Here is a 22,088-nt window from a genome sequence, read left to right on the forward strand (position 1 = left end):
TGCATGTCATGAATCTGCTATAATCAGCACCTAAGGTGCTGGCACTTGGTTCAGAGACCAACCGGGTGAGTGGAGCTTAGTTATCAGTCAGTCATGGCTTTGCTGCCGGTGTCAGGTAGAACGATCGTTCCCTGTTGAAGGCTGCTGCATTTCTTTTGACCTCTTCAGGTCAAGATAATTTTTTTGTTTGTTTTTGCTGCTGTCAACTTTTTGCTAGCTCACTTTTTGGAATATTACTTCTTTGTACTGTTACTTTAGTGCAGACTTTGATAATGTTGTGTATGCCACTCTGTTTAGGATTCTTGTGTTGGCTTTTACCGGGATGAAAAGTCCATGTTTGATGGTGGGCAGATGAAAGCCGGACACCACACCTTCACCTAAACCCTTCATGAGAATCAAACTTTCCTTCTCTCCCTCTCAGACTCTCTCTCCTCTCTTTGAAAAGCTGATTCATCAATAACAAATTGTTGTGACTGAATTAGTCATTTGTCTTTGATGTCACCGTGGTCAGAGTGAGGCACTGTGTGCATACCAATCAGAGACTATCTTGGCTTCTGTCCACCATGCTGGCAAAATCCAATTTTCTCCTTTTACTACAACAACCTGCAGTGAATAGGTGTTCATTATGTGGTATGTGATGAAGGGGGTCATCATATAATTACACACATCTAAAAGGTCTCTAACTCTCTGTAAAGTACACTGTACATAAAAGCACAACTGTATGTTATTATGCCCCACAAACTTATTTTGTTTTCTATGATGTATAGAACATGATTATTGTGAATTTGGCTAATTTTAGTGTCACCGAAGTTATCTTGCTGGCTTACATATATAGTACAATCAATTTATTGCCAAGTGTGGTTACACAAGGAATTTGTCTTGGTGACAGAAGTTTCCAGTGCACAGACAAGATGACAAGTGACAAGATACCGATAACAAAATAAAAATAAGTGATTAAAAATAAATATATATAAAAACAATATACAATAGACAAAAAGAGAATAGACAGTATATGTATGTACAAATGATGCAAGGGAATGTGGATAATCTTGATGCATCAGAGAATACATTTTTTCTCCCACTCCTAGTCGTTTGCTGAAAACTGGCTTTCCAGCTTTTTAGAGTAGCTCCTCTTAGCCACTCTGATCTCCTTTGTCAGTGTGTTCCTGGCCTGATTGTACTAGATTCTGTCCCCACTTCGTAGGCATCTTCTTTGGCCTGACAAAGTTGTCTGAGTTTTGCTGTGAACCATGGTTTGTCATTGTTTTATGTTAATTAAGTCCTGGTAGGAATGCACATATCCTTACAGAAACTGATGTATGATCTTATAGTCTCTATGAGCTCATCCAGATCTGTGGCAGCAGGCTTCAAAAACACTCCAATCAGTGCAGTCGAAACAGGCTTGTAATGCCCACTCTGTTTTGTTGGTCCAGCTCTTTGCAGTACTTACTACAGGCTTAGCAGATTTAAGTTTTTGCTTCCATGTTGGATGAAGAGTGATCAGAGAGTCCTAAACTGCATCGGGGACGGAGCAATATGCATCCTTTGTGGTGTAGCAGTGGTCCAAAATATTTTGTCTCTAGTGAGGCATGTAATGTGTTCACATGGCAGTTCACGTGTGAGGTTTGCTTTATTAACGTCCCCAAGAATGATTATAACAGAGTCCGGATGATGTTGCTCCGTGTCTATGATCTGATCAGCCAGCTGTTGCAGTGCTGCATTCACACACACTATCAGAGGAATGTAAATATTAACCAGGTTGAACGAGGAATACTCCTGAAGCGAGTGAAACAGCTTACAGTTGATGAAGGGCACTTCTAGATTAGGACAGCAAATGTTCTTCAATGCTGTTACGACTGTACACCACCTTTCAATGATGTAAAAGCATGTCCCACCGTGTAACAAAAACAGTTAAACAGCTGGAGAGCTCCACATCGAGGCAGCTATCTGCAGCGCCATCTTGGATCCATAAAGTTATGAAATTACCGGAGTGACTTGGAAGTCTGTTAAAGTGGGTTGAAAATGACAAATTAAGACTATTTTGCAACATATGCCACATTTTCCAGCAAAAGTGTGTAAATTAATGTCTAGATGTCATGGAGCTGTTTCATTGTTATTTATTTATTTATTGTAAGTAGAATTTTTTTTTAATCAAAATTAATCTAATTTATTTAATACTCATTCCTTTTCTTATAGTAGAATTCAATAAATATTTAATTTTTCTTTAAATTTTAAATAAAATTATTATGTAATTTTTGTATAATTAAAAAATTTAATTATACAATAAAAAAACAAATATTAATCATTATATCTGACATAAAAACGTGATGTTAAAATGTTTTAAATAAATAAATAATGAGTGCTGTAAAAGACATCAAAAGATAATACAGTCAAAAGGTTAAATGCATTTTAATGCTTCTGTCATTTTTATACAATCCCTGAGAGTTTATATATGGCTTTTACAAGCTTTATTTATTAAGTTCTCTTTCTCAAACTTAATTGCCATTGTCTAACAGGGGGACTGAGAGCTGAAACGTGAAACGCTCACGTCTTTGTAATTGATAATAAGGGGAAGCGTGCTAGAGCTCATATCATCAGTGCAGTGGGATTATTTCCTCTACAGATTGTTCATGGCCTCTCTAGCTCTACTATTTGCACCATGCTTTTTATTGTAAAGCTGGTGTTTTAAAATACAGTAAGTTCATTGTTCAGTTGAGTATGGGATGAAAAATTTTATATTTATACCTTGAACCCTGTATAAACCCTGTATAAAAGAACGCATTGACTTATGATGTGTGTTTATGTAGTTGTTCAAGTGAATTAGCATAGCATGCTCCATCATATTTGAGTGATATTAAAAATTAACATGATTTCCCCTCTAATGTGTCTTTGCAGGGTTCTTGGGTCAGAATGGCTTTCCTGGGCCCTGTGAACACAAGTACTGTGGTTTGGGAAAGCACTGTGTGGTTGACCGAGAAACAGGTGAAGGAGAATGTCAGTGTCTGGAACGTTGCAAACCACATTATAAACCTGTGTGCGGATCAGATGGCAAACTCTACCAGAACCACTGTGAGCTTCACAGAGCCTCCTGTATGGCCCATCAGAGAATAACCATCATGCACAGCGAGGAATGCTTCTACAAAGGTACAGAACCAACATGATGTTTTATGGTATATTGTCCATTTAAAAACTTTCACTGCAACTGATGCCTTTTTTGTTTTGTTTGTTTGTTTGTTTGTTTGCTTGTTTTTTTTTTGTTTTGTTTTTTGGTGAACTACAAATTGAGCAAAATTGAATAATAATTCTTAAATAAATGCTGTTCTGATAAGCTTTCTGTTCATCAAAGAATCCTAAAAAAGCATAACTTTCCACAAACGTATTAGGCAGTTTTTCTTAAGGAGCAATTCAGCTTATTAAAATGATTTCTGAAGGATCATGCTCTGAAGATAAAAAAAATTCAGATTTGCCATCACTGCAGTAAATTACTATTTAAAATATATTAAAATAGGAAACAGTTATTGTAAATTGTAATAATAGTTCACAATATTGCTGTTTTTACTGTTTTTTTGATCAAATTATGTTCTTGGTAAGCATAAGAAACTTTGTTTCAAAAACAAAAGTTTTGAATGGTAATGAAGTTTTTGTTTTGTTTTAGTATTAAAGTGTGAGTTTTTTTGACATCCCTAGTACTGACTATTTGCCTGTCGCAATCATCTTTAATTGCTTAAAGATGTGTTTTTGTAAACTTTGAATGGATGAGAATTCTGAATCATAAGAACAGCATATCCTGATGTGTGCAGTGAGGCAATGGAGAGGTTTTAGACTAATTTATTTTCCAAGAAAGAGAGAGGTTGCTTTGTTCTGCATAATAAGCAAGATATGATTCTCGGAAATTATGTCCAGCACGAACTGACTAGTTATGGCCAATAATGAATGGAACATCGATATTATGTTGTGTGTGTGAAATCTGATTTAGAACTGAGAACTGTGTTTCTGAAATCATGATCCATATTGAAACAGTACAAATATGAATTGTGACTCATTTGGATTATCATTACTGTTCTGCTGGCTAAAAAATTATGTTTAATTTCAGTATAAGGTGAAGATCAATTGAGAGAACTGTAGATTTCTAAAGATGACTTTAGATAAACAATTAGAACAGTTCAAATGTGTCAGTTGAACTAACGGACCATTGTATCAAAATCAAATGGTTCAAAACTAGTTGAAATCATATGAAATATTTCAAAAGATTGTTAAATCTGTGTTCACTTACTGCTGTATATCATCTAAGTGACACTGTGTTGAGTTTTGTCAAGTTCACAAAGGCCAGGCAGCCTCATGAATGCAGTATGTCACTAACTACATCATTCATGTGCAGAAAAACTCTTTGGTCAATCAGTGTAAGAGAGCCAGAGAGATGTATGGGTAGGTTAGGGTAGATGATTGTCCTGCATGAAGTTCCACAGAAGACCCCACAATGTCTGATTGCATATTGTCCTCTGAATATTCATTCATCTTTGTTGTTTAAATCATTTTAATAGAATTTTTGTGCAATTGTGTAACACGCCCTTCAAGGTATTTGTGTAATTGTTTATTTATTTTACTATTAATCTTGTATGTTGTTTTAGAAAATGGTTTGTTCACCACAATTGAAAGCTTTGATTAAACTGTAGAAAGTTGGAAATTGGTGAGATGATGGGATTGGATAATTATGCATTCTAATTATCAGCGGCGTATCAAATAGGCCCTAATGGTTTTCAAAATGGCAGGTGCACTTACATTGTAATGTTTGGGCTTATTTTCAGGAGATTTGAAAGACAAAAAAACATTTAAATTTTTTTTTTCATCCCAGGAGCAAAATAACAGTCTGGAGACTGTAATCTGGACTTTAAGCATTGTTATTTACCTGTCAGAAAAAAAAGGTGAACGAGGTGACAAAAAAAAAAAAAGGCCGATGAACTTTAATGGAAGGCTTTCATTCTGGGGGTGGCAGATCTTTGACTGCACTATCCTCTTCTGATTTCTCCAAGCTTTACTTTCTTTCCTCTCAAACAAAAATAAGGGTAGAGCATAGAGAAATAAATCATATATATATATATATATATATATATATATATATATATATATATATATATTTAATTATTTTTTTTTTTTTTTCAAACCAAAAACTTCATTAAATTTAGTTAGATATGTGCTTAAAACAAGAATATTCTTGCAAGATATGTTCTCTGTAAACAAGTCTTGCTTCTTAAGTAAATGTATTTTGTCTATTTGGTTATTTTGATTTTTTTTTTTTTTCGTCCTTTGTTTTAACCTAGAAAACAGTAATGGATTGGACAACAGAAAAATCTAATGTAAAACAGCATATAGATCAGTGCATGCAGTCATAGATTTTGTGTGCCTTGTAGTATTTGTAACTTTTCATAATTAAGTTGAATGATTATTGTGGGTACAAAAATAGTTTTTGTCTTGTTTTTGTGTGTAGAAAACAGCCATTTCTGTACGGCGCACACAGCAGTGGTCATTTAAGTGTCAAAGGCCTGCATACTAGTCTTCTCTGATGCATCATTTATACTCCGCCTTACCACTCCAATACTTTTCATGTCTCTCATGGCATTTGATTGTCTGGCCAGGCGGTGTTTACAAATACTGATATTGTCAGAGTCTAGTGATTTGGGGCCTGTACATACGCCAGAGCAAATTAACCAAAAAAACAGCAGGATGAAAGCTTCCCAAAACATCAAGAGACTGCTGATTCTTTCCAAACTATGTGCTGACCAGGGTGAAGAAGAGAAGTATCAGGGTAGATGCCATAATACTAAGTTATAAAACATCACAGAGCATATGCTGTAGGCTACAGAACTTTTGTGTCCCAGTGGGAAGGCTGTGAAGGAGTTCTCTCTAGCCAAGGATGAGGTTTCAGATTTTGTGTGCCTTTAGGGCTGTGTGGTTTGGCAAGAGGCAGTGGGTTTGGATAACGATGGGATGCAAGCTGTTGAGTTGGCAAAGCAAACTGTAAATGCTTTTCTAATTGCTCGCATACATTCAAGCCCAACAGAACATCTCGTGCAATTACAGAGAATTATATTCACAGAAAACTCTTTTGTTCCATATCATGCGGGACATACATAAGTGGCAGAGGGCCTGATCCATCACAACATCTATCTGTCTGTCTGTCTGTCTGTCTGTCTGTCTGTCTGTGCATCCATCTGTCCGTCTGTCTGTCTGTTGTTGATTCTGTCATTCATTCGCACCAATTTTTTCCCGCCAGATGACACTTTCTAGATGACAGCAATCTACAAAGATGAAGAGAAAATCAGCACAAAAAGGGATAAAAAAGGATGTCCTGTCATATAGATTTAAGTTGGACCCCCAAGATTTGTGGTACCCTGCTGTTCTTGTTTAATACATCAAAGAAAAGGAAGAATGTAATGTGTCAAAGTTTTAAACTTTCAAAGTACTTATGATGAATAATCGCCAGACCTCTCATAAGACAGCTTTACTGTCAGCTCTAGTGAGAAAAAAAAAATTAATTTCTTGCCACGTTGACTGTTAGGGGAAAATATGCCACCATTAAGCTTTCCTCTGTTTGTTAAGCTTCAGTTATGTCCCTTATTCTAGTGACTCACTCACCGTATGACTGTTTGCACTGGGGAAATTAAATGGCTGTTTCAGAATTCTGCACTTTGCTCCACACACTGTGTAAGTTTGGGTTGTTTTGAAGATGATATGTTCATCTCATTCTTTTCTCCCCATTACTTCAATTTCTTTCATGAGAATGAAGAGTTAATGAAGCTTGTGGTCTGTCTGATGTACCTCCATTCAGCCATCAGCCAGCCTTTCACATGTCTTGTGTTTTCCTTCTGCCGTTTTGGATGTTGCTGACAATTAAAAGGACTGACTGACACAAAATGTGCGTTATCTCAAATGTTATGGTTTAGTTGTGAAAGAAGTGGGAAAAAGAACCTCAGGATCAATGTGTGAGTGTCTATAGATATACACTGTTGTTCAAAATGTTGGAGCCAGAACTTTTTTTATACTTTTTTCAGTGATGATGAATTAAATTGATAAAAAATGACACTTAAAACATTTATAATGTTACAAAAGATTTATATTTTAAATAAATGCTTTTTATTTATCAAAAAAAATTAAGTAGCACAACCATTGTCAATACTGATAATAATAATGTTTCTTGAGCACCAAATCAGCATATTAGAATGATTTCTGAATGATCATGTGACACACTGAAGACTGGAGTAATGACTGCTGAAAATTCAGCTTTGCATCACAAGAATAAATTACTTTTCAAAATATTTTAAAATGGAAAATGTTAATGCAGAATTGGTGAGCCAATATAATTATTTCAAAAACATAAAAAAAAAAATAATGACTTGATTTGAAATGATTTTTTTTTTTCAAATACATTTAATTTAATTGTTTTATTTATTTATTTATTTGGAAATATGATCTAGAAAGATGTTCATTAAAACATAATAAAAAAATTTCCTATTTCTTTATCATTGACACCCTTTTTTATATTATGTCTTCCAAAATGAAACCAGTTTACCAAGTTACAGGATCACAAAATTAAAATAGTTGAATTCACACATGAAACACCCCAAATGGCTTGTTGCCCATGACCAGACATGTCATTTCTTTAGTGTGTCAGCCAAGTCCTGTTCCTCAGAGTACTGAAAGAGTGTGCATCTCCTCTGCCGTGTGACATCTAATTAAAGTGCTCTCCCTGTAGAGACAGCTGTGGTGTCCTCTCTGAGAGAGACCCGCCCGGGCCGTCCCCTCCTACTGCTGCCTGGACTGCTAATGAGCCTATTAGGAACCGCACTACCTGTTGTATGCTTAGACATGGTTAAAAGGGATAAACTGAGAATAAAAAAAAAAAAAAAAAAAAAGTTTAAGAATCCATAAGAAACAGAGAGGGAAACTTGATTTACTGTAGTGAGTTTGCACTAATTATATGAGTGCCCAAGTCAAGAAACAGTCCCTGTTCCCTGATATGTTCCCAGCAACTTCAAAAACAGACACCTTCATTCATTTTCCATAATAATGTTTTTTGTTTGTTTGTTTGTTTGTTTGTTTGTTTGTTTTATCTATCTATTATGCCATACTTATTCATAAGATGTGTGAAGTTGACGCACTGTTGCCCCTCTCTTAGGTCATTACAGAAAAATTACACATCCAAGACATTTTATACAACAAACTCAACAGGTTTTCTTTCATGTGACATGATTGTTAGTCTCTTTTTTTTTCTCATGCATTTTGTCTGTTTTGAGATTCCTCATGGTTATAGAAGCACTTTTGGATTGTAGGCACATCAATGATAAAAGTAATAATGAACCAGAAAAAGAAAAATTATGTTCTCATCATAACCTGTATGCTGTTATTTTTTCAGCTCAACACACAGGGCGAGTTTTCAAGGAGCTTTTCAACTCACGGTTGTAACAGTGCAATCATTTAAAAAATAGTATATATGATTTATCAAATATAAATGTTAATTCTAATTATTTAAAAATGAATATATGATATATAAATAATATTTAAATGTTTTATATTTATTTTATTTAAATAATATTTTATTTCATATATCAAATATACATGACATCAGAAGACATAATATTGTTATATAGTCTCTAAGTTATAAGTTATATAGACTATGTTTATTTATTTATTTATTTATTTATTTTGCATGTTATTTTTGGAGCTTGATAGATGTAGTCGCAATAAACAGCTGTGTGAAAATTCTTCAAAATTATTATTTTGTGTTACGTGGAAAAAAATAACTGCAAATAATATGGTGAAACTTTGTCTTACTGACTGAAAAAAAAAAAAAGAATTATTATTTTATTATTTTGTGGATTAATAAATTAATGATATGTTCAGTTCAAAGTATACTCCAGGCCATCCATGTTCTGTGATGGTCCATGCACTGTCCATGTGATGTAATTTTCATCACCAGGACAATCCATGGACGTCAGTGCTCACTGTCCACGAACAGTCCCAATATTTGTATCTGCAGACGGTGCGTGTACAACAGTTTTGGGTTCAAATGTGGTTCATGTTGTATCAGCCCACATCTCAAACTTACAACTTCCAACTTTAAGTAAACAGAACTTTTGTCAGTACAGATATATGAATTCTAAACTGATGTCTACTGTCAAAAAAACTGACATCCTCCAGAAAACAAGAATTCTATGCTATAAAAACTGTTACACAGAGGCAGACTGTTACAGCCTGATTTATGATGCTAATACATCTAGACCACTATGACACAACTGTTTATTTTATGGTATACAGAAACTGTTTTCAACAAACAAGATTTATAAAAAAAAAAAAAAATGGAAGAAAAAAATTGCCTTAATATGTCTGAAATGCACTGTAAGCTTTGCTCAGATTTGAATTGCTCTATAATTGTGGTGAAGCTGTAGAGAAGCTCCAGGGGGCGTGATTAAACGTTTCAACCCACCCCCACGGAATTATCTGATCATCCGCATTCTGCGTGCGCAGGATTAGAGCAGCATCATCACAATCACATCTGCACCAAAAATGAGACACAAGAACCTTATTAAGACTCTAAAATCTTAAACGCAGACACTAAAGCACACGGTTTCATGGTTTGCTCGGTGCATCTTGATGAGGAAATCATGTTTTTGGCGCTGCAGGGATGTTGGTCCAATTGACAGTTTTCTTACCAACCCCTAATTTTTTATAGTAGTGTAAAATTACAATTATGCCTATATTTATATATATCTAAAAAAAAATCTAAAAATTATATAAAATCAAATTATATATTCTTCCTTTTCTTTATCTTTGTCATAGATGTCATAGACCGTCTTACATTACTTCTATTTTGTTTATATTTAAAATCATGAATGCAGACACAGAAAGATTGATGGTTTGTTTGGTGCAGCTCAATGGAGATGTTTATTTACTCTATAAGCATTTTAGTTGAATACAAGAGAGTAAATCAGCTCTTGAGAAAGGAAAGTGTTCAGTGTTGCAATTGATAGTTTTACCTTAAAAAAGTTTCCATCCATCTCAACAGGATTTCCTGGAATTGTAAATCCCATCATCAGCTGAAATGATTAATGATAACACTGAATGTCATCTGCTTTTTGAAGTGCTCTCCTCGCATCTGATTCTGAAAGGCTTCAAAGTCCTCACTCTTCCTTTTTAATTATAAAGGCAGGTGTAGTAGCCACTTTTAGACCAGAGAGAGCCTGGAAACCTTGATGTTCCTCTTATGATGAAACGTAGGAAATGAGGGAAACTTCTTGGGCCATTTACCTTTTTTAGTGATTTATTTATTAAGAGTGGAAAGAAGATGGATGGCATAGTTAGTGGAGACATAACATTCAAGATAATTGACTCATTGTCTTGATGGAGAAGCTCTGTCCCAATTTAGATCTCCTAATTTTGGTTAGCTGCCCAAGGAATATGATATTATTTCGTTTAAGGACATACTTTTGTCTACGGGTAGATGGATGGGACATCTTACCTCTCTTATTGCTCTGGAATGAAGATGAATTCTATGCATTTAGCCATAGTGATGTTTGGTTGAATTGGACTCCTTAAAGAAAAAAGAAAAAAAGTCAATGGCCCATTTTCTGTTGAAGTGCTGTCATATGGGGAATTGAGGTTCGGAATTGTCTCATGGATCTTTTCGTCTAGAACCCGACGGCTGCTGTCATCAATCTAAGCGAAGCAGCGAAATAAGCTAGGGGAGGACAATCGCTCTCGTCTAGTTAGAATGTGGTAACAGACCGGCTAGCTCATCAGTGCGAAAGATGAACAGTTTGGGTGCTACCAGCTACTGTCAGACGCTAAAACCTCTGGAGATGTTTGAGGGGGATTGTTGTCAGCTTGACATGTTGACATTGACAAGACATCTTTTATTCTATAGTAGTCTCACCTTTGATTTTAAATGATCTCTGTGCTAAACCTATAAATGCAAAGGGGTTATGCATTATGCAGACTACATATGCATGTTAAAGTCTATTTACATTTCAGAATTTAATTAAAGGTAGCAGCAGGGTGAGTTTGAAATTTAAGAAAGAAACTGAATGTATTAGCATACATATAATTAATGCTTCAATTCATTACATTAATTATATTTTAACTAATTACATTTCAGAATGTGATTTAAGGTAGCAAGCAGGATGCATTGAATTTAATGAATATATTAGCATACATATAATTAATGCTATTCATGTAAATTCAACATCATGGTGTGCATTCATTCATTTATTCATTTTAATTTATTTATTTTAATTTGTTGATATTATTATTGTTTTTGTTTCCCTTTGAAGCCACAGAGCATAGGGTCTTTTGTGCATCTCTGCACAGTCTGATAGAGGTCATGTGTTCATTCCCCTGACTCCAGCACTATGTTCAGTGCTTGAAGGCATTCATTCAAGGAGAGAATGTATATGTATAGGCAGGGGAGCAAAATGTACCTTTCTGTTATCCTTCCCATCTGTAGAATCACACACTTTCCGCCCACAGTACTGTATAGTGGAGGAGCTCAGATTGGATAAAACTTTCACACTCTTTTGAAAGGGCAAGGGATTGTAGTTTTTATTTTTTATTTTATCAGTCAAGTCACTCAGCATTAAGTTTTCTGTGATAACAAAAATGCCATGGTAAGGAAGACTGTGGAAGATCTTCTGGTGACTGTTTGCCTTTCTTATTATATCATGGCCTCCACCTTCACTCTGTAATGGCAGCCGTTCAGTGTTTCACTCCCTTCTTTTATCCATCAAAGAAACAGCGTTTGGTGCATCATGGGTAACTGAATATCAAATGTCTGCACAGCCAGCATGAAAATACTGTAGAGCCTTTAATGTTTGTGAGGTGATATCAAGTACTTTGACACGTGACATAGTTATTTTGATCCTCCGAGATAAAACACTTCTGCTCCCCTTTGATTGTCACGGCTATTTCATGTTTTTATGTAGCCCTTCGGAGCGCATTAATGGTCACATGTTCATTACTCATGCCATATGGGTTATTATTTTTCAGAAAGTTCACCATGGACTGCACCATGGACATATTGAGTGTACTGTAGCTTTACATATACAGCACAACTGTTTTCAACATAATGATAAGAAATGTTTCTTGAGTGCCAAATCAGCATATTGGGTTGATTTCTGAAGGATCATGTGACACTGAAGACTGGGGTAATGATGACAACTCACATTTGCCATCACAGGAATGAATTACATTTTAAAATATATTACAGCAGAAAACAGATGTAAATTGTAATAATTATATTCCTATTTTTTCTCTATAGTTTTGATAAAATAAGTGCAGTCTTGGTGAGCTAAGAGACTTTCAAAAATGTTCAACAATCTTACCCACCCCAAACTTTTGAATGAACTGGGTCTCAGATCAACCCAGTTATTAGCCATTTTTCACGTTTCACGTAAGACTGTTGTTAGGCATATTGTAAATAGCCCCTGATTGTCAATTTAATACATTACAAAAGGCAAAGTGGCTGGTGTTTTGATTAAAACCCAGTATGTTTGTTGCAGTTCTCCCATAAGGCTGCTGTGAAGAGTGTCTGCTGGACAGCCCCATCAGTTTGACTGACAGTCCTCTCCAACCAGCCAACACAAAAAGAAAGCATGAGTGAGCGGGTTGCCAATACCACAGATTACTTCGTTTATCACCAACAGTCTGATTACACACAGACCCAATGCCACAGTGGGCTAAGCCCATTTTTGGACAAACATTAAATGAATAGGCTGTCCTGTGATTGTCATGAATGCTATGAATGAGATACATAGTGCCTTTTTAGGTCAGCTTGAGTTTTGAAGGCAAAACAAGAGCAACATGCAACCTTTGAAATTTTGAATAGCATCTTTTAGGGACATAAACATGTTTTTTTTTTTTTTTTTTTTTTTGAAAGCTTGAGAACTGCTGATTTCTTTAGCATATTTGTGTACATTTTCTCATGCAGAGGGCCAGTAATGAGGCACATGTCTGGGTGTGGTTGCATGTGTTTTGGGTCAGTATCTACAGTAAATATTGATTTGTCTGACCTTGGGTCTGGTAGAGGTATTGATTGCACTCATGGATAATATGTTGAGTGTGTGTGAGTTACAGTAATATTTAGATACTTTTATATACTAATATGTATGTATACTGTATGTGTATAGGCTACTCTATGCCTAAATAATGTCCACACCAGGAACTAGTTGTGTGCCATTCAAAATTAAATTGAGAATGGGTGTTAAATTCAAATGTAATGAATTAGAATTAAAGTAATAAACACAATGCAGAAAGTAAAAGTAGAATTGGAAGAATAAAAATGAAATTAAAGAAATTCATAAATAAATAAATGTATGAATGTAATGTTTAACTAGAAAGTTAGGTTACAAGACAAGTTTAGTATTTATAATGATAAAAAATGGTGTGTGATTTACTTTTTTTTCATTAAGAAATTGCTAGTAAACTTGACAAGTAATTACAAAGAATGGGAAGTACAGTAACCAATTTAATTAAACATGAAACATTTGAAGCATAAAGACTGAAATAGTAATTTAGTATCATAGCAAATCTTTGTTTTATTTGCAACATGGAAAAACATTATGACTGTATGTGGGTATATATACATTCATATATATGAAATCTGAATTTTGCTCAATCCTAGTAAGACCATTTGAAATTAAGAGAGAGTAGTGTTAATTATTATCAAAGTGTGATTAATTTACACCTAAACACCAGCATTTACAATATCATTTTTTTTCCTACATGTGTGTTTTCTACTATAAAAGGCAGTTGGTTTGTTACCCTGATTATTCGTAATGATTTTTTTTTTCTTTTTTTCTTTTTTCACTGGCTAAACCTAAAAGATCAGGAAGATGTTTTATTCCTCCTTCTGTCACAAATGCATTCTGAATACAACAGATGGTCCTTCTTTGTCTTGTTTATCCTTTCTTCTACTGATGTTATCAGGTAATATGTCTCTTTTAATACCTGCTGTTCCCTAGTCTTCAGTGTCAGCATTCGTCATCAGCAATAACTCTTGACCACAACAACAGCTCAGTCAAATTCATCTGATACCAGTGCATAAAAACAGCCCCACACAGAAGAAGAGAGTGACATAGCCTTCAGAAATCTCTCTGTCCTCCTCTCATATCTAGTCTCTTTCTGTCACTGACCCTCAGGGTGGCCGAATATTGTTCTTCCTGACGAGATGGCCTTGTCAGCCTCTCACTCGTTATGTCTGTCAAAGTCAGTTCCTCTGAGTGTGTATGGAACCTTCAGCTCTTAAACTCTGATTTTCGCTTCCACCGACCTTCCTTAAACTGACTGGAGTATACAGTACTTGAGTCTGTGCAATCAAATTAAAATTGATATTGTGATGTGGCCTTTTGTTATTATTAACTGTGAACAGCTGTGCTTTAATAAATAAATAGCCTGCATACATTGCATGCTTTGAAGTGAAGCTCCATTTTCGTACATTTTTTGTAAATATGGTGTTGAACATCCCAAACAAACTCCTATGCATTCAAGGTGCTATGAGTTCAAATTCTGTTGTACACTCTGATTCACTTTATTTCCACATTTGCACCATTACAAATAATTTTGATAAAGTTTTTATAGAAATCACATGCACGAGCAGTGTTCCAAGTGTGTTTTTCAAACAGACTGCCAGTCTGTTTTTTTATTTTTTATTTTATTTTATTTTTTTTTAATTGGAGATTCTTTCAGCTACTATTTCAACAAATTTTACAATTACGGTATGCCAGTAGGTGTCAGCAAGTGAATGTCATCTATGAGTGAATCATTTGAATCATTCACTCAGCTGATTCATTCAAAAATACTGGGTTATTCAGGAACAAATCAAGTGTTTATGAGTGAGTCATTGAATTTTTCATTCAGTAGATTCATTCAGGAGCTCACTGATTTGATCAAATAAGTATACATTTTATTAATATAAATTCAAATATAACTTTAAGTTAAATTTGCTTGTGTGTATTGTTATATGTTATATATGTTGTTTATTAATATAAAAAATATTTTCATTTATTAATAGATAAAATATATAAATATATAAATAATATTTAAATATTTAATTTTAATATATTTCAAGTATATTTAAATGCATCATTTCACACCCCACTGAGCGTAAAAAGCTGCTGTTTCAATGTGATTTGTCATAGTTATGTTAAATGTTTATCATATTGCTTTTAAAATTTCAGTCACAATATTTGTCAAAATAGTCATATTTTTTAACAGCTTACTTGATACTTTACAAAATCAGAATATTGGCAAAAAAATAAATAAATTTTTATATTCCTTACAGCTCAAAGACAGACAAAGAGAGAAGGAGAGAGAGGTTGTTCTGTTGCAGTTTTAGAAGAGTAATAATATGACCCTGAGCTGTTTAATGTCACTGTCACCTCCAGCCTGAAGAGAAGCCACATCCGCGTCTACCGGCAGGTAATGAGCTCCTCGAAGGTGAACCAGCGTCTGCGAAAGTGAGAAATCAGAGATAAAGGGACAGGGGTAAGAGAAGAGAATAGAAAGAACCTGTGACAGGAGAAAAGAGAGTATGGAAATCAAATTAAAGGTGAAACAGGAGGTAGACAGCTGGAGAAGATGACTTACTTTATGTAGAATAAAGCAGCACTACTGAGACACAAAGAGAGACAAAAACAATGAAGACGAGAGAGGGAGGGGGGACAACAGGAAAAAGCACAAAGCAACTAGGCAAATGCAAAGTTTTCCACTCTCACATCACACTGAGAGAGCCTGAATAATAGCCTTCCAGCGAGTTGTAAATTTGTCATTGCAACAACTCATATGGATATCCAGTGGCAGGTAGATTGTTATTGAATGCACTGGCTGTGAAATTCTCCAGTATGATGTTAGGTGGTCAGGCGCAGCAAGAGAGCAGACTTCACAGCCCACTGCGTTTACACGTCCATTTCTGCAGCACCAGAACTTGACAGCAATGGCACTGGCCCTGTGCCCTTAAAGAGTGGAGTCAGTGACCTCAGACTGAAGCAGAGACAGAAGCCATGTGTGTGTGTGTTTGATGTATAAAGCATGTAGAGCGATGTACTTTGAAAATACAGAGGGGAGTTTCCTGTTAAAAAAAAAAAAACTGCATATGCTGGTTAGGTATGTTTTTGAAGCATAATAGCTGGTTTGAGCTGGTTTAAGCTGGTCCTTAGTTGGTCATGAGCTGTTTAAGCTGGTCCTGGGCTGGTTATATGGTGGTCCTGAGCAACTAGATCCAGCTTATAACCAGTTCAGGACCAGCTTAAACCAGCTCAAATCAGTTACTATGCTTCAAAACATACTTAACCAGCATATGCTGTTTTTTTCAACAGGGTTGGCACACAGAGACCCTGATCTACAGCTGTTGTACAGATCTGGGCTGCTCACACAACATCAATACAGCAGAGCCATATAAAAAATATCTCAGGTTTACCAGTAGTGATGCACAAAATGTACAGAAAAATAAACAGACCAAAAGAATTGGAGGAATGGAGTGTAAAGACAATTTCCAGCTGGCTTTAGGGTTAATATAGATTCATTAAAGTTGTCACGATCCTAAAGGCAGATTTAAAAAAATATATATTATTATTTTTGTTGTTGTTGTTGTTGTTGTTTGTTTGTTTTTGTTTTGTTTTTTTTAGATGTGTTTTGTTATATCCATATGCTTTACAATATTTTGCAAAGAGAAACATCTGGCGTCGTTAAAAGTTAAAATCAGCATAAAAATATCACATAAAATCAGCACCTACTTGCAATACAGAAAACTTGCTTTGCTTTCATTTTCATCACACTCTCTGCATACTGTAGCACTAGCAAAGAAAATCTTCATATCATGTCTTATTTTAAATGATATACAGTATATAGCCTATTTCAGCTTTGCTGAATAATCACAATACGGACCAAGAAAAAAAAACATAAGCACAATTTGAGGTGTATTTTATGAAAAGAAATAAAAAATATTTAATATTGTATCATTATTATTATTAGCTCAACTATTTTACAAATAAAAAGGCCTGTTTCTTACAGAAATGAGTGTGAGAGATCATCTAGTTACACTCAAGAAAGAATACTGGTCAGTTAGTTTTAAAAGGGATAGTTCATCCAAAAAGAATTACTCAACCTCAAGCTATTCCAAACCTTTGTTCTGTGAAACTTTTATTATGAAATATGTCATAATGTTGTTTTGTCCATACAGTGAAAGTCAGCGGGATCCAATGTTGTTTTGGACTTCGTTTGCATTCAATGTATGAACAAATACAGTTGAAACTTTTGAAATCTCTTTTGTGTGTGTGTGTGTGTGTGTGTGTGTGTGTGTGTGTGTGTGTGTGTGTGTGTGTGTGTGTGTGTGTGTGTGTGTGTGTGTGTGTGTGTGTGTTCCACAGAAGAATGCAAGTTTTTAAATTACATGCGGGTGAGTAAATGATGAAAGAATTTTCAATTTGGGGTCCTTTTAAATCAAGCTAGACAGACAAGGTCAAGAAGCACGTAACATTAATGGTGTTGTTATGCAATCTCAGCTGAGCAATGGTATTTTATCTGTGATATTCACCCAAAATAATAACTTACAGCATCAATACCACCATGCCCGTTTTGTTATTATTTCTTAATGAGGTTATTATTCCCTCGTAATTATCTAAATGATCAAATGGGGTCATTAATGTTAATTAGCTGTCCCTCAAGCTGTTTTTATTAATGCAGCCATTCTAAACCCACCTTTGGACAGGACTGAATTTCATCTGATCTTACTAGATTTACCAGTGTGGTTTTCCAAGTGAATCAGGGTCCCATGTGTCACATGCAGTGGATCAAACATGCAGATATGAACGCAGGTGGCCGTCTAAACCCATTTCAAACAGGGAAAGATCAATCTGCTTTTCCTCTGTGTCATTCCTCTGGGCTGCCTGGACGTGTCAAGTTTTACTTCAAAGTAAATCACGCAGGCCACTTGAGAATGGTTTTATGGCTTGTAATAAATGTCTTTGTGCTTAACGCTGCATTTGTGTAATGCTTGTCAAAGAATACGGATATTCTGAACAGTTTTAAGAAGTGAAGGGTTGTGTGCCATTCAAAACTAAATTTAGAATACTTTTTATATTCTGAAAGTTCTGAATTTAAAATGAGATAGTAAACAGGATATAGAATTTTTTTTTTTTTTTTTTTTTTTTTTTTTTTTATATAGAAATATCAAGACTATATTTAAATATAGGCTTGACCAAGCTTGTTTAAAAAGTCATTCTAATATTCTGATTTGGTGCTCAAACATTTCTTTTTATTATTAATGCTGAAAACAGTTGTGCTGCTCAATGTTACTGTGATACATAAGGATCGCAGAAATTCAGTTGAAAAAGAAATCTTTTGTAACGTTATAAATATCTTTACTGTCACTTTTGACCAATTTAATGCATCCTTGCTGAATAAAAGTTTAATTAGTTTTTAAAGTCTTACAGAACCAGAGTTATTATATTAACAAACTTTAAAAAAAAAACTTTAACTAAAATTAAAATGGAAAAAAGTACAAATAAAACTAATTAAACTTGCAGTGCATTTTAGAGGGAGAGAGAATGTAAAAAAAAAACTAATTAAACTTACAATATATATATATATATTGTATATATATATATATATATATATAATATATATAAATTATACTTATATATATATATATCTATATATATATATATATATATATATATAATATATATATATATATATATATATTAGATTAATTAATATTGATTTTAAATAAAAGATCATGTATATTCTAAACTGTCTAAGCTAATACTGTCATACACTGTCCATGACTATATTTAGGTTCATGTACATTGCTGTGACCTCTTTTCTTAGCTCTCAATCCTTTAAATGATTCCACCGGTTCTAATTAACAGCAGCTAGCCACAGTCTGTTAGACACAGCCTAACACTTTAATTTGCCTGCGTGTCTAGAATTGCCCATCACAAACTTGTTTGTCACAGCTCCTGACTTTTGCAAAGTAAAATGATGACCAGAATTCCCATCAGGATGGGCAACCAGCCGTGGCACGCTTTTAGCTGCCGCGCCACGTTTCACGACCATCAACTGCACATGTCCTATGTGAGCTATACCGTCATACTTTCATTTATGCAGGAACACAGAAAAGACTGACTCTGGGTGAGAAGATGAGAAATAGTTGCATGATGGATCCTCTATCAGTAACCTTCTATAGCACTAGAGGTCTCAGCTGTGTTGTACATTAAAGGCAAAATATATATTTAATAGCCCTCACCCATAAGAAACTTTCTGAGGGATGAAGGTTGAGCAAATAAAGACGGGGAGGTCATTTTAGAACTTTGGAAATGCGCTTTTCTGTAAGGGAAATTTGGAGAATGCATAGACAGATCACTTGGAAACAATGTTCTTTCTAATTTAAGCAATAAAGTAAAACCTATTTCTGTCAGGCAGGCGTTTCGACTGCCATCTGGTTAAACACCCTATATACTGACAAATGGAGCATAATGTAACATATATCATAAAAAGAGGCACATTCTCATGCACAGAGGACTGAAAACATGTTGAATGTCATGATGACAGCACTTGTGTTTTTCCAGTGGCCCACGTTCACAAATGCAACTGCCGGTCAGAACAATTAACATGTATGCAAAAATAGACACTAGTTTTGATACTCCATTAGACTATTGTTCGTTTTGAAACTATTTATGCTGTGTGTTATATAAATAAATCTTAATGCAATTTAATTAATTACTAGTGATTGTAGGAGCCATCTTGGAGAGATTTTTAATATATATATATAGACTTTTTAATATATATTATATATATATATATATATATATATATATATATATATATATATATATATATATATATATATATATATATATATATATATATATATATATATTCCAATGCATTTCCAAAAAAGAAAAAAAAAATTACTAGGGATGCACTGGATCACTACCCTGTCGGTTATCAGCTATGTTAGATGGCTGTTTTGTTTTGTTTTGTTGTTTTGTTTGTTTGTTTTTAATTAATATTTGTAAATATTAATTGTGTATGTTTATTTCCTCAATTTTTTACATTTAGATTACTTTTGCCATCATCTAATTCTCACCTAAAGTTAATCTTAAAAAACACAAATACTTTCATAACACTGTTGAATATAATCTTTAGGAAATTTCAAAATGAACATTAATTTCGATACTGTACATTTAAAAGCCGTGAGGCCTAGATTCACTTGTAACATTTAAAATAAACAATTTTATTAATATTATTACTGTTGTTGTTATTATAATTATTATAATTATTGTTATTGTTGTTGTTGTTATAAGTTTTTATATTATTTATTTAGGTAATGTAGTATAAAATTTAAATATCAGCCATTTACTGGTTTTCGGCCATAACATGAAATAATTATTGGCTTACTGTTTTTCATTTTTTTGTTTTTTGTTGTTGTTTGTTTGTTTATTTTTATCCATAAATTTCATATACATACACAAATCCAAACATACTGACTATAGTTATTTTGGAAATTTTGTTGTTTGAACTGTTTGACTTTTAGCTCTGAAGATGCAAATATTTAAACTTTAACACAACAAAAGTTATCTTTTTTCAAGAAAACTTTTAAGTCAAGATAACTAAGTGTTCTCAAGTAAACAAAAGACCAAAAAAAAAAAAGTATTGCATGGGCTCTGTGGGTTTCATTTTCATTTTTTTCATTTTCAAGTCATTATTTTTCCAACTCCCTGTTGTGTTACTATAATATCTCTGTACTGCAAATTAATCTTTGGTGCGTATTTCTACATACAAGATTTTCTACATACAAGACAGTTTCAGTCCACACTGAAAATCAATGCACAGGCAGATGGGCTCCTGTTGAAATGCAGCTCATTAATGTAGCTCTGATTCAGGGAATCTCCAGCTTTCCACACATTTTACAGTTTTTCTTCTGCACGGTTGCAACATTGTTGGGAACTGTACAGCTGTCAAATCACAGGTGGATAATGCACTATGAATATTCCCTAAGTCACACATCTGCAGTTCTGGAATATGATAGAAGACATGCAGTTCTTCATTTGCCACCATGCCAAAAAATGAATGCTAATGTGCCATGTGTGCAAACGTACACACACACAGGTTTGACGACACTGACCTTCATCTCCTCTGGGCAAGGTAGACGGTAGGCAGCCATTAATCTTTTATTCATTCTGCCATTTCTAAGGAAGGAAGCTTTCCTGCCATGGTGGCTTGTCAAAGTAGAGGCCATTTTGTGATGTGTGGCACGCTATAGCTGATCAGCACACATACACACAGCAGGCTCAGACACACACACACACACATATATATATATATATATATATATATATATATATATATATATATATATATATATATATATATATATATATATATAGATATTTATATATATATATATATATATATATATATATATATATATACATATATTATATATATATATATATATATATATATATATATTCATATATCTCAGTATATCACACACACATTGCAGTTAGTGGTGCAGTCATGTGGAGATGAGCTGTGACTGACTTGACATCTGTCAGTGAATCTAGCCTGACAGTCTTTAAAACCAGCTGCTTTTCCTCAACCTCCTTCTTTCTCCCTCTCTACCTTTCATTTCTGATTCTGCCTTTCATTATACAACTCTTATGCTCCAGAAACAACATCGGAATTCTCACAAAAAGCCATACTGCACCGCCTGAGCTACATATAATGACGAAAACATCTCAAATATTGTCGAAAGCTTTTTGACAAGCCTTCCCAGCCATTGTTTCCAGCAACTGTTTCAAGTCCGTCCCTAACACCTTTCCAGCGCTTTCTCTGACATGATTGCTAGAGTAATGTACAGAGTCTGTCCTCCTCTGCCATGTTTGCAGCCCATTAGCACTGTCACGGCAGCATTGTAGTTTTTTGTCATTTTTTGATCGCTGTAATGATTGTCCAATAAAATAAGAGTTTTTATCATGAAATTTTCTGTCATTAATGTATGTGTTTTGTTCTTTTGATATTAAGGAAAGTCATCTAAA

General features: G+C 34.2%; 1 protein-coding gene across 1 annotated transcript in view; it reads left to right on the top strand.

The window, feature by feature from the left end:
- LOC122147438 (follistatin-related protein 5-like) overlaps positions 1–22,088 on the top strand; it is an 80,730-nt gene that overhangs the window by 8,168 nt on the left and 50,474 nt on the right. The window contains exon 2 of the mRNA XM_042770017.1: positions 2,896–3,144. Coding sequence (XP_042625951.1) covers positions 2,896–3,144 — 249 coding nt within the window. The remainder of the gene's footprint in view (positions 1–2,895; positions 3,145–22,088) is intronic.

This window comes from Cyprinus carpio, chromosome A14 (assembly GCF_018340385.1).
Source record: "Cyprinus carpio isolate SPL01 chromosome A14, ASM1834038v1, whole genome shotgun sequence".
Lineage (NCBI taxonomy): Eukaryota > Metazoa > Chordata > Actinopteri > Cypriniformes > Cyprinidae > Cyprinus > Cyprinus carpio.